This window comes from Quercus lobata, chromosome 11, assembly GCF_001633185.2.
Source record: "Quercus lobata isolate SW786 chromosome 11, ValleyOak3.0 Primary Assembly, whole genome shotgun sequence".
Lineage (NCBI taxonomy): Eukaryota > Viridiplantae > Streptophyta > Magnoliopsida > Fagales > Fagaceae > Quercus > Quercus lobata.
In genome coordinates, this window is record NC_044914.1 from 32,150,568 (window position 1) to 32,164,573 (window position 14,006).

Consider the following 14,006-nt stretch of genomic DNA (forward strand, 5'->3'; position numbering starts at 1 on the left):
CTGTAATACATGGAAAATGGCCACATGCACAGGAAAGTATGAAAGTTTGTAATACTTGATCTTTAGTCATGCAATATTTGAGTTAAATCTCATCATTTTCATGTTATTTCAAACCCTTACAGTTGTCCATCATGCACCCAACCAGTTACATGCCTGTAAATGACTAAAAAGGATAAGTTTGCAATACATGGAAAATGGCCACATGCATAGGAAAGTATGAAATTAAAAAAGTATTAAATTTTAATGCTTTCATTTAATGCTTTGTTGTGTGAGACCCAATATTGATCTAAAGTATTGAAACTTATATTAACTCAGATACTCTGATTGTTACCTTCATTGTCATATTTGGAGACTAGTCCCTAAAAACAACAAAAAAGTTGGTGGCAAAAACTCTATAATAGACACATTTCTATAGGTTCAAGTTGTCCTCCATCCTTCACTTGATCTTACCTTTGCGTATTATTCTCTCCATCAAGGAAATTTTATTATTAAGATGGTGATGTCTCAGGGAAGAGGTAATGCAATTGCTGTCTTAGTTCTACTAATGGGTATGCTCTTTCACTATGGTAATGTTTGGGCAGCAACCTATACTGTTGGAGATGCTGGTGGATGGGCCTTCAATGTTGTGGGTTGGCCTAATGGAAAGACCTTTAGGGCTGGTGATGTACTCGGTAAATATGAATCATTATTATTTTTTATCATAATTTTTTTTTTTATTACAACTAAAGGTATTTATTTTTTTCACATCCAACAATGTCTACAATCCTCTATCATATCGTTTGACGATTCTCCATTAAGGTTTATTATTTTTCTTGTTTTCATGTTACAGTGTTCAACTACAACCCAACATCGCATAATGTGGTTGGTGTAGGCAAACATGGTTACGATACATGCACGGCAGCAGGACAAAAATTTCAAACTGGAAGAGATAAAATCAAGCTTGTGAAAGGATTTAACTATTTTATTTGCGGCTTTCCTGGGCATTGTGCAAGTAACATGAAAATAGCTGTTAACGCAATGTAATCTGAAACCAAAAGTTCTTGGATTTATATACATCTGTTTCGTCAAGATGTAATGGAATTATTAATAAAAGTCATTTCTGATATGCTTTGAGTACATGAAATTGCGTTGGTTTATGAATTACTTTTGCAATTTCATTTTGAGTTTTGCTTTTGCTTTTACTATGATGAATGGTATGTGAAAAAAAATCACTCTACCGGTGTTAAATGTAAGTAGCTACCTTTCTCCTAATACAATGCATTAATGAAGGAAAATGTTAAAATACTACAAACTCTATTACCAATTCATTTGATGAGCAAAAATTAGCTAAACCCGGCAAATTAAGTTGGCCTTGGAATGTGAGTTCCAGTTAGCTCAATTGGTAAAATCTCTGATGGATAAATAAGAAATCTGAAATTTAATTCTCGTCTACACACCAAAAACCCATCGGTGTTTTGATCTAATGATAAAGAGCACAATTATCAAAATCAGACCTTCATTGATTGAAACTCTATAAAATGAAATAAAATAAAATAAAGTTGTCCTTGGAATATGGGCCCCAATGATTTTGATGTGTTTTTTTTTTTTTAATCTTTTACTCGTATAGATATTTTTTTTAAGTGGACGATAACTATTTTTTCATAACAAGAGCAAGAGAAATGGGCAAAAATATTATGTCTTTTCCTGCGTCATTCAAATTGATTCTAGACTTCTCTAAGTAGATGAATATCTTTTTCAAACATAAATGGTATCCATACACTTGTCCGTCATGCACCCAATTACATGAAAGTAAATGACTAAAAAGGACATAAGTTTGTTATACATGGAAAATAACCACATGCATGGGAAACTACAAAGGTATTAACTTTTAATGCTTCCATTTAATGCTTTGTTGTGTGGGATCAATATTTCTCTATAGTGGTGAAACTTATCTCTTGGAAGAGCTATGGCAAAGATATCTACTACTTGCTCTTTAGTCTTGCAATATTTGAGTTAAATTTCATAATTTTTCATGTCATTTCAAACCCTTACACTTGTCCATCATGCACCCAACCAATTACATGCAAGTAAATTACTAAAAATGATAAGTTCATAATACATGGAAAATGGACATATGCATAGGAAAGTATGAAATTAAAAAGTACTAAATTTTAATGCTTCCATTTAATGCTTTGTTGTATGAGACCCAACATTTCTCTAAAGTATTGAAATTTATACCTTGGAAGAGCTATGGCGAACATATCAACTACCTGATCTTTGGTCTTGCAATATTTGAGTTAAATCTCACATTTTTTTCTTGTCATTTCTAACGAAGTAATACTTGATGGCATAAAAATGGTAGATTTGACTCAAATATTGCAAGATCAAAGATCAAGTAGCAGATATGTTCAACATAGCTCTTCCAAGAGATAAGTTTCAATACTTTATAGAAATATTAGGTCTCACACAACAAAGTGTTAAATGGAAGCATTAAAATTTAATACTTTTTTTAATTTCATACTTTCCTATGCATGTTGCCATTTTCCATGTATTACAAACTTATCCTTTTTAGTCATTTATTTGTATGTAACTAATTGTGTGCATGATGGACAAGTGTAAGGGTTTCAAACTCAAATATTGACTAGATCTTTGGCATAACAATGGTAGCTTTGTTGTCACACAAAATTGAAGCAACTTTTTCCTGGTTCTCATCAACATCTTCTAAAACTCGCCTTAGTTGTATTGGTTGTGAAGTTACCAATGATGTTGAAACATATTTGGCCTCTACAAATACACTGTATGATCATTTGTTACTTCTTTGATACCCATAAACATACTTCAAAACCAAGAGAAAAAGCAAATCTAAAACCAATTTGGGTAATTGCTCACTAGATGACAATAACTTTATCCAGAAGTGTCAGCTAGTTGAGTTAGATAGCTTCTAACCATATATATTGGTAGTGCCTTGGGTACCTCTACCACGGTAGATTACAACAATAGAACCTGGGTTAGACTAATAAGTTGAAAAAAAAAAAAAAAAAAGGAAATGATTACACGTTTACTCATCAACCTTTATCCCATATTTTAAAGCAGTCCCAAATCCCATTCATTTGAAATGTTTTATTTTAGTTCTTATACTTTAATTTGTGTCAAAATGGTCTTTCTCATCAATCCTTGTTTTGATCTGAATTGAGATTTTTTCAATGAAATTTCAAAGATTTTGATACCAACAAAGGAAGGAAAGATTAGTTATTTAAATACTTAATTGGTTCCATTTATGTTTGTTTGGAGATAGAGGAAACCCAATTAACAATTAATGTTAGGGACTTTTCTAACACAAACTTAAAATATAAGAACTAAAATGAAATATTTCAAAAAATGGGGACCATTTTGAAACATAAAGTAAATATTGAGGACTAGATATGTAATTTTGTAACGACAATTATTATTAATATTCTTGTTAAAAATTTTGTTACAAAACTTTCCTACTAATTATGCATATTAATGATGAATTTTGTTAAGTTATGATTTTTCACATAACATTTAAGTTGGCTTTATTCCATGACAAAAAGTGTAGTAATTGCATTAATTTATTTCCTTGTATTTTGTGGGATTTATTTGTACTAGGTTTAACATTAAGTTGGTGAAGATTACTCAAGACAGTGAAGTTCGCTACTTGCTTACGACTGACTCGTGAGTGGACGACCAGTAAAAGGTCACATGAAAAGCACATGCTGAAAGTTGAAGAGTCAAGTGCCAAACTATATTTCGTGAGTTACTTCGCAACTTGGCTAACTCGTGAGTGACCTGCAAAACTCTCTGCTTGGATGATTTTAAGTGTGACTCTTATACCCTTCATCCATATTATATATACCCTCATTACCAACAAAATTGTAAAGAGGTTATTCAAAAGAAAACCCAAGAAAGGTTTCTACAACACCCACATTTTAAAGAGTGAGCTACTCATCCTCAATAGGGAAATCCTTTGTAGTATCTTTTCCTTCCCCTCTTCCATTGTTATACCTTGAGAGTAGATTTGTACCCAAACACAACTCACACCTATTCAATGTGTAGAAAGTGTTTTGGAGCTTAGGAAGCATTGGGTATTTGCCAAAAGAAGTTGGTGAGGCTTAGTGGTGCAATCGGGTGGTATTGCAAGATCCGGATAACTAGTGAAGACAAGACTCCAAGAAGTTTGTTGGTAGTTGGAGCTTGGAAGGCTCAAGTACATTGGGTAAATTATGCTTGGAGGGTCTTTTTGATATCCTTGTACTCCAACTTATTCACTAGTGGATCATTTCAACTTGGAGGGTCGTGGAGAGATTTTTCGCCAGTTCTTTGGTTTCCTCTTTGATAACACATCTCGGTGTTATCTTGTGTTTGCATCTCCCTTCCCTTACTCTATTTATATTTATTGTTCTTATGGATTAGAGAGTTGTTTCGATTATTGCGTATCATTTACTCTTATTCCGCACTTAGATAAGTTAGAGTAAAAGCAAATAAGCCGTGTTTTTAAAATTTGAGGTCTAAACAAACTATAGTGTTTTACACTCTTTGAGCTTTCAAATTTTCATAATAATTTTAAATTACAAATAGTAATCCACATGATCGAACCTCATCATATAGTGTGCATGTATTATTATTATTGTTCAAAACTTACTTTCCAATGTAACTCTCTCCAAATAAAAATAAAAATAAAAATAAAAATAAAAAACACTTCCCCATGTAATATATGGATTGAAAACTTTCTTCACAATTTTAATATTTTTTTTATGCTAGATATATAGAAACATGTCTTATTATGTGTGGCGCTCATCTTTTAATATATTATTATTAGATTACATATGATATGATATCATGATAGCCAAGAGTCTTATAGTTCAATTAGTTGATACATCTTAATGTTTTCAACGAAGATATTAAGATGTATCAACCAATTGAAAACTTCATATCGTCTAGAATCTGGAAACGGGGTCACAGCCTACTGAAAACTTAATTTGACATTTTTGATAGGAAGTCGTTCACCGACCAGATACTAGGAAGAATGAATGGCCTGTAGTCGTCACCCGACGAAATAGGAGCCTCAACCTCCTCTCCTCTTCTTCCCTCTTCAACTTCTTCTCCCCCTTCGTCTTCTTCCTCTTTGTCCCCTTCTTCTTCCTCTCTTTTTCTTCCACTTCTTCTTCCCTTTCCTCCTCCTCAGAGAAGTTGGCCGACAACTCCCTTTCCTAGGGATTCGCCTGGTATTTCGTCGAAGGGGCATAACCCAATGAATAGACCTCATCATCACCAACATCCAAACAGACTGACAATGAGCAATCACTGGTCACTTCCCTATCACCTAACATTCTCTCACCTACAAGTGACGAATGAAAACTAAGCATCTACTCACACGAAAGCTAGATACTAGACCGACAACCGGGTAAATATAGAAAAGAGAACGAAGAAAGTAGGAAACATAAGGAATTAAAGGAAACTTACTTGAAAACCGACGATACATTGCTTGAACAGACGAATGGCATCGTGTAGCGACAAATCCCAATAGCAAGACGATCGAGTAAGAGCTCTGGTGACTAAGCAGGTAGAATAAGCAAACAAAAAGGATAAGAAGGACATTGAGCTATTTATAAAGCGAAGGGACACAAAAAAAGAAGCGACGCGACATTCTTATCCACCATTTAGAAGCCACCACATGTCATCAACCCTTGTCAAAAGACATTCTTGCCCCCCCCCCCCCCCAGATAGCACGAACACCAAGGGAGAGCAATAAATGATGCCTCGATAAACTCCATCACCTATCAACCATCCTGACGAATGATGGAGTTGAAGGCAGCTAATAGTGGCATTTTCGTCCGTCAGGGTTATCAGAACACGTGGACTCGTCAAGGTAGATATCACTCCAAATGGGACCGCAATCAAGGACCCGTCAGGTAGTTCATGTGTGTGCCCGACAAGTGGCCCGCATGTTGTCCTTTTCTTAGATAAACCAACGGATGGTTCGTCTTCTCGACAAATGGATGGGCACACTGATGGTTGAGACTACCGGGTCCCACAAACATTTACGTGTTCCTCACGCATGTACCCCTACATGGAAATAACTTGTACACCACATCTAAAGACCCTACTACACGTTCACATCTTCCCTATATGGAAAAAGAAGCCCTAAGGTACGTGGAATTTCTCCCACCTCTTAAATCCTTGAGCTCTAAGAGATTCTTCTATCACTGACTTAACCTTTGGAGGGTTTTTGGCCGGCACCCCACTAGTGCTCTCTGTAGATTCTTCATCCTTTTTGTTCTTCAGGTACCCTATTGTTATGCATTTGGAGGATCGACTCATTGACGATTTTTGTGCAATCATCAGCTACCTTTCTCTTAATACAATACATTGACGAAGGAAAATGTTAAAATACTACGAACTCTATTACCATTTCATTTGATGAACAAAAATCCACTAAACCCAGCATATTAAGTTAGCCTTGGAATGTGGTTTCAGCTAACTCAACTAGTAAAGTCTTTGATAGTTAAATAAGATATCTGAGATTCAATTATCGCCTACACACCAAAAACTGATCGTTGTTTTGGTCAAATGATAAAGAGCACAATCATCAAAAGTGAATCTTCATAGGTTGAAACTCTATAAAATAAAATAAAATAAAGTTGGCCTTGGAATAAGGGGCCCCAATGGTTTTGATGTGTTTTTTTTTTTTTTTTAATCTTTTACTATTATAGATCCTTTTTTTTTAGTGGACGGTAACTATTTTCTTATAACAAGGGAAAGAGAAATGGGCAAAAATATTATGTCTTTTTATGCATCATTTAAATTGATTCTAGACTTCTCTAAGTAAATAAATATCTTTTTCAAACATAAATGGTATCCTTACACTTGTCCATCATGCACCCAACTAGTTACACGAAAGTAAATGACTAAAAAGGACATAAGTTTGTTATACATGGAAAATAACCACATGCATGAAAAACTACAAAAGTATTAACTTTTAACGCTTCCATTTAATGTTTTGTTGTGTGGGTCAATATTTCTCGAAAGTATTAGAACTTATCTGTTGGAAGAACCATGGTGAAGATATCTGCTACTTGATCTTCCATCTTGTAATATTTTCTATTTGATAAATCTCATTATTTTTAACGTTATTTCTAACGACGAATACTAGTCAATGGCAATATGTTTTGTACCACTATAGTAGACTGGATTCTTAGACATAACACAGCAGATTTGTTGCACTATAGTAGACTGGATTCTTAGACATAACAACAGCAGATTTGTTGCACTATAGTAGACTGGATTCTTAGACATAACAACAGCAGATTTGTTGCCATACAAAATTGGAGTAACTTCTTCTTGCTTCTCACCAACATCTTCTAAAATTCTCCTTAGCCATATTGGTTGTGAAGTTACCAGTGATGTCTTAACATATTCGGCCTTTAGTGGAGTCATAATGCAATCCATGTTTTAATCCATTCCCCCCACCCCTTTTCTGAGACACGACTTCGATTTTAGCCCAAACCCATGCACGCTAACGTATTTCACCATTTTCGTATTTCAGGCTCTTCAGCTTAACCCAATATGGCAAACTTTCTTATATGGGATCACTGATTCACCTCCAATTCCCTCTCATGTTTAGACACGTGCGCAATATGTGACATTTATTTGATTTTCAAATGTCACATGTCATACATCTTAATTAAAACCTAAGGGAATTACAGGGGGATCTTAACCAGAATACAAAAATTGACAAGCAAAAAAATATTATTTGGTGTCTCAAACAAAATAGAGACCATTAGATGAATTAAGCTATCTATTTGCTAATAAATATATATTGATTAATCTAATTTTTTATCTAAAGTGTCTCCAGTATCATATTTTTGAGTCATGGCATGGATGACTTATTACTGATTAATTTTCTTCCTATTTTGAATCTTTTTTTCTTTTTTTTTTGAATCACATTTGGCATTATCTGTATAGCTCATTGAAAGCTTTCAAATTCCGCTAATTCTTAGATAAAATAGTCAGCATAAGATATAATAAAATAAATTCTAGATAAAATGTCTGCAAGTGAAATGGTGATTGGACTCCTCACGTGTCATATTAGGGGAGAATTTGTAGCCTTTCAAGAATTGGGAATTATATTATGTAACAACTTCATGAGCCACTCTCTGAGCATGTAAAATCTAACCCATATGCAAGTCTCATATACCGTGTGACAAGATACCTCCTCAAGAATCTATCTCAGTTCTCACAGAGGGCAATTTCAAGCACAGGCACCTAAAAGGAGACAATTAGCCATAATACAAGTTTATGACCACCAAAATTGAAGATATGGAACAAAGTAGAAACTGGCATTCACTATTCATATTGCATTAAAAAAAAGCCTACAAATTAAAAGGAACCTGGAATTAAAGACTCTTAAATACTAAGGCTAACACCACTACTAGGTTTGCAAAAAGAGTAGTCCTTAATCATCAACCAAAACACGGCCCCTCCACATACAAAAGATTTCCACAAACTCCATCTTGGTTCTCTTGCATGCTCTTGGTTTCACTTAATAAAGTGAGGACTAATCAACCCTGCAATCTCGAGAAACCCAATCCGCTCTCTTCCTCCAAATATCTTCTTCAGCTTGTCATCGCAAACTATGATCCTCTTGTTTTCAGGGTCCTAAAAGATTGAAAAGAAAGGACCAAGTCAAGAAAAAATAAAGGGTACTTAGCATGGAAATAGCATAGTTACTACTCAACCCTCGGTAAAAGATAGCTCCTGGAAGCTAAAGTACATGATAGCTAATATTCAAAGCAACTCCAACCCAAAAAATTAAATAAAAAATTAAATAACCCTCTCAGCCATTTCAAAGACAGAAATATTAAACCTGTCATCCAAATGGAATCTATTTGGAACATTAGCCAACAGCATATATTGAACTAATTTAAATTTGTCTTCTCTTTCTGTGCCATTATCGCATGCACAAACTCTCATGAGCGAGGCAATTATCTTGTGTTGGCAAGAGTCATGACACATTTTATATCTAGTAATAATTAAAACCCACCACCACAGTTTATCAATCAAATATATAGGTAAGCATATATAAAATATAGACATATCCTCACAATTCAGCCCGAAAATGTTCTAAAAAAAGGATATTTTTACCTAATTCAAAGTACCAAAATCACAGTTATAAAATCTTGCACTATTCAAGTATCAACTTCTATGTGCATTTTTATCACGAACAATATTCTACTGGTTATTCTTAGAATGCTTACACGTTGATATAAATTGACATAAGGAGAACAAACAAAACTCATCTAACACTTGATCTATAGAATGTACAAAAAGTAATGATCATTTCCATGTCCAATTAAACATCATACCCTTCATATTTAAAAGTCATCATAACAGTTGCATAAAAGAAGCACAGTAAAAACTCTTGCCAAGTTAGCCTGCAATTTCTTTGAAAGCACGAGTCACATGACACTGTTGCTATGCCTATGCCAACAGTTTAATAGTTACTACACAGATAAATTTTGGCCTGCTAAAAAGGGTATTTAGTTTTTTGCCACACCTACTCCATAAGTGAGTCAATACCAACACTTAACAATGCAAACCATAATTTAAGCTTTCCAGATTGTTAAAACAACACTAATTATCTGAAAATTGTACATATACCATCTCAAACTTCCTAGCACTAATAAATTCAAAACTAACATCTCTCCTATAAGGGTAGAGCTCCATGTAAATTCAACAAAATCAATAATTACCTAACCTTAATGCACCCTATCACACTTTTTTAAATTGGTAAGTCACACATTCACCCGGTGGGTCTTGAACGCACAACCTCACCCTCCACCTAGCACTTGCAAGGAGAGGAGGTATCAGTTGGCCCCCTATCACACTTATATTTTGAGCAAATAGCTCAACCACAAACTATTCCAACACCACCAGCTTTCTACCATGCCTAGTGTTTTTACATTGTAAATCAAGTTACTACAAATAAATACTTATTCAAATCTAGTTAGCAAGTTAAAAATCCTTGGGAATTATAAATATGTCAGCTTCCATTACAGCACTAATCATAATTAACTACATATTGAAGTTCAAATAACTAGTAGTGTGAGACAAATTGGGGAATCTGTTTATATGCACTTACGGTGCGTTTGATTAGGAGAATTTTGTGGATATAAGGTCTAGAATTGTTGAAGATAGGGTTATGGGGTTGTGATAGGAACTAAAATATGCTTTGCTAAGTAATTTGATGACTATAGGTAAAAGAAAAGGCTTGATTTGAGGTCGTAAGAGAGAAGACAAAGAAACAGTTTTATGGTGTTTAGGGGCAGTATGAACAGTACCTGTAAACATTATCACAAGAAAGAGAAGAAGAAAATGGAGAAAATGAGCAATAAGGCCAGCACGCAAGTGGGTAACATTACAATATACATTTTCTGCATGCAAAAGACCTAAAACCGGCATATGAGCATAAGGGCCCATGATAAAGCCCAACTTTCCTCCCAAGCATGTTGATAAAGAAAGCACACACTTCATCAAACACAACACAAATTTTCGAACAGTAGAAGCATAGAAAATTGATACACAATCATATAAACCAATAGAAAATTCTATCAGGCCCAAACAGAGGATGGTAATAACAAAGACTACATTTAATCCATAGCCATAGCTTATGCAGATGAAGAAACAGCAAAAAGTACATATAAACTCATTAAACAACCCCTTAGAAACAAACCTATCTATACTGAAACTAGAACACGCATTTCACCATACCAACACAACCTCACCCATCATAGTATAAAACACGGTGCGGTGGGTGCTGGGGCCGGGGGCACCCCAAAAGCAAACCTTAATAATCAAAAGATTCAATACCATTATTTTTCTCACTTACCAAGCATTGCTTAAAAAATAAAAAAAAAAGGCAATGGAACAAACTTAAATCAAACCATTCGTCAAAACCCATATCTCTTACACACCAAAAACAGCCTCAGACAAGCAACAACATCAGTATCCATCTCACAAACTGACAATGACAGTAAATTTAATAGTACAAAGATCAGTTCCATCTATAACATAAAACAGACAACTTAATTGAGCCACAATAACAACCTAATCTGGTTTTTACCAATACAGCTTTACGAAAACATAAGAAACCCATACAAAATGCCAAATAATACTAAACACACCAAATGCTTCCCAAAATCAATTATTGCTTTAAAAGAGTAAGAAAATACAGCCAGATTAACAAGATAACCCACCTTTCATATCCAACACAACCTTATCCAAATCATGAAATCCATAATGCATAACCAAAACCCACAAAAGGGTTTAAAATTCAACTATTACTTGCATAAATTATGAGCAAAAACTGTTTTCATCCTTTGTAATTATTTGGCTTCCCCATTGCCTTTTTGCATGAAGTAGTCTGTTTTTAATAAAACTAATCTTACTTATCAATAAATTATGAGCAAAAATTAGATTAAAATAGAAGCCTAAATTTCATTTAAACCCAGAGAACCATATCCAAAAATGGAAACCCATCTGAAATCCTCCAAAAACAAAGAAAACAAAACCCACATCAGCCACAAACAAATGTTTCAGAAACAGCTCAATAACCAATTTGAGACACTAAAACAGAGAACAAAAACCCACATTTCACTTGCAACAACAACAGCCTTATCCAAAAGCACGAACCCATCTAAACCCTCAAAAAAGACCAAGCCCACATCTAAAATCTCATATTCCATCTACAAAATATCATTTTCACCAGTATAGCCATCTAAAAACAACAATAACCTAGACCCAACAACATAACCCACATTTCATATACACCAACAAAGGCTTATCCAAACATAAAAGTAAAACCCCAAACCCATTTGAAAATCCCACCGAAAGGGTTTCGAAAAAACCAAACATAACTTGCATAAACTGACGAAATGAAAAGGAAAAGAACATTAAAAAAAAAAAACACCTGAAGATTGTGCTCCTTAATGTGGGCCCAAATCTGCTTGAGAGCTTGGGTACGAGAAATCTCGGGGACTCCAACGAGGTCTTGCATCTCCGGCGAGACAGGGCGGGGCTTCATGATGCCACGTGGAGCGCGCTTCTGTGGGGCTTCGTTGGAGGACACGGTGGCGGAGGTGACAGTGCGCACTATGCGCAGGTTAGCAGGAGAGCAGTAGAGCATGAGACTAGGTGAAGATTTGGGCATCAGCGACGCCGCTTTGGCGGAGGAAAAGGAAGAGAACAGCCTTAGAGAAGTGGCCATGGTTGTCGGTTTGCTAAGTCAAGGGATAGAGTAGAGAGTGTGTGTGAACTGTGAAGAGTGACTGTGAAAGAAAAACAGAAGACAATACTACAGCCCGCCTAATCTCCTAATCCATGGTTAATAGTGTCTCAGCCCTTCTCCAGATCATTATATTTTTACCAAAATACCCTTTTTCTTTTCCTTTTTTTGAATCCAAAACTTTTTTTTGTTGCTTATAAGAGCATCACATCAGCTCTTTTATAAATGTGTAAAATACACATTTTGACCATTTTTACATATTTTAAACCAAAAAATACTCCACATCAGTCCATTTAAAAACGTGTAAAATCATCTAAAATTTTCAACGAGTTACAGTACCAGTGTAAATTTACACGGACATTGTAGCATGTGTATTTAATTTTTTAATAGTTTTTTCTCTCTCCTCTCTACTTAACTCTCACCTCCCTCTCTTTCTTAGGCACACAACACAGCTCTCACTTTCTCTCATCTCATCCATTTTTCTTCCTCTAGCTTCCACCGATCGTCATTGCCGCCGATGAGAACGAGGTTGAGCAAGTCGAGTCGTCAGACGAATCCGTCGCCTACAACACAAACGGAGTTCTCCGACAGGTCCGTTGCCTAGAATCTCGTGGATTTTGATCCATTTTTGGTTGAGCTTGAAACCGGCAGCCGTCGTGAGGAGGTGGCGGTGCTGCGAGGCACTTTGATTGAGGCCGACGACCGTCGCGAGGAGGTGGGTTTTGATCCATTTTTCCTAGTTTTTTGGTTGATTGTGGGTGTGGGTTGGTGGGTTTTGATCTTAATCGGCTTGGCTTTTCTGATTCATTGGTGGGTTTTGATGATCTTGCCGCCGATTAGGTGGGTGATGATTTGGCTGGGTGGTGATGGTAGCTGTGGGTCTGTGAGAGAGAAGGGCAGTGAGGGAGTGAATAATAAAAAATTGTAATCAATAAATATGTAGAATAAATAAACTTAGGGGTGTCAATATTCGACCCAACCCACGAACACAACACGAACCCAACACGGATTTTTTCGGGTTAGGGTTGAGCCTTAATGGGTTTGGGTCATAAACGGGTCGACCCGAAAGCGACACGATAAGAACCGTGTTATAAGCGGGTCAACCTGCGTAACCCGCAATAGACACGTTTGACACGCCAATTTATTTGTGTCAACCCAAAATGACCCACTTAACACAACCCGTTTAACTCGTATAACAAATAAATATTTATTTATTTTAGATTTGTCAAATATCTTTTATATCCAACATATATTTTAAATTTAGAAGGAAAAGTGAGTAATTATAAAAATTTACAAGGGATATAATTGGAAATTGAAACTTTCAAATCCTAGAACTACTAATACTTTTTTTTTTTGGCATAAAACTTGCACAAATAAAATTGGATGAGCTTGTGGAAGATGTTATGAATTTGGACATTAACAAAGAATCTATGGATTATAATCGTGGTCATAATCAGGATTAGTCTACTGTTTGCTCTAATTTTTTCAATATTGATACTTAGCATTTGACGAGTTCCAAGGATATTATTTTTTTGTTAAACTTTGTTATTTTGAATTTGGGTTGAAGTGTATACACTTCTTTTGGAGTGTAAGAAACTTATTTCTAGATGAATGTTATATTTTTGTTGAACTATATTATTTTGAATGTGGGTTGAAGACTTGAAGTGTATGCATTGCTTTTTAGGATGTAAAAAAAATTATTTCTAGATAGATGTTATATTTAATA

At 35.1% G+C, this 14,006-nt stretch overlaps 2 protein-coding genes across 2 annotated transcripts; one reads left to right on the forward strand and one right to left on the reverse strand.

Moving 5' to 3' along the window:
- The first annotated feature begins 216 nt into the window (after positions 1-216).
- On the forward strand, positions 217-1,105 carry LOC115967299 (basic blue protein-like). The gene is made up of 2 exons (XM_031086375.1): positions 217-671; positions 830-1,105. Exons 1-2 carry the CDS (start codon positions 494-496, stop codon positions 1,021-1,023), a joined length of 372 nt encoding a protein of 123 aa, XP_030942235.1. The 5' UTR covers positions 217-493; the 3' UTR covers positions 1,024-1,105.
- Positions 1,106-8,105: 7,000 nt separating this feature from the next.
- On the reverse strand, positions 8,106-12,362 carry LOC115969025. Its single transcript, XM_031088582.1, has 2 exons — positions 11,966-12,362; positions 8,106-8,655 (listed from the first exon to the last, which is right to left on the reverse strand). Exons 1-2 carry the CDS (start codon positions 12,260-12,262, stop codon positions 8,536-8,538), a joined length of 417 nt encoding a protein of 138 aa, XP_030944442.1. The 5' UTR covers positions 12,263-12,362; the 3' UTR covers positions 8,106-8,535.
- Positions 12,363-14,006: the final 1,644 nt, after the last annotated feature.

Excerpts from the sequence above, each read along its gene's own strand:
- LOC115967299 (XM_031086375.1), top strand. The coding sequence starts at position 494 with ATGGTGATGTCTCAGGGAAGAGGTAATGCAATTGCTGTCTTAGTTCTA. Across the intron at positions 672-829 it reads TAGGGCTGGTGATGTACTCG|TGTTCAACTACAACCCAACA; the intron begins GTAAATATGAAT and ends TTCATGTTACAG.
- LOC115969025 (XM_031088582.1), bottom strand. The coding sequence starts at position 12,262 with ATGGCCACTTCTCTAAGGCTGTTCTCTTCCTTTTCCTCCGCCAAAGCG. Across the intron at positions 8,656-11,965 it reads TTAAGGAGCACAATCTTCAG|GACCCTGAAAACAAGAGGAT; the intron begins GTGTTTTTTTTT and ends TCAATCTTTTAG.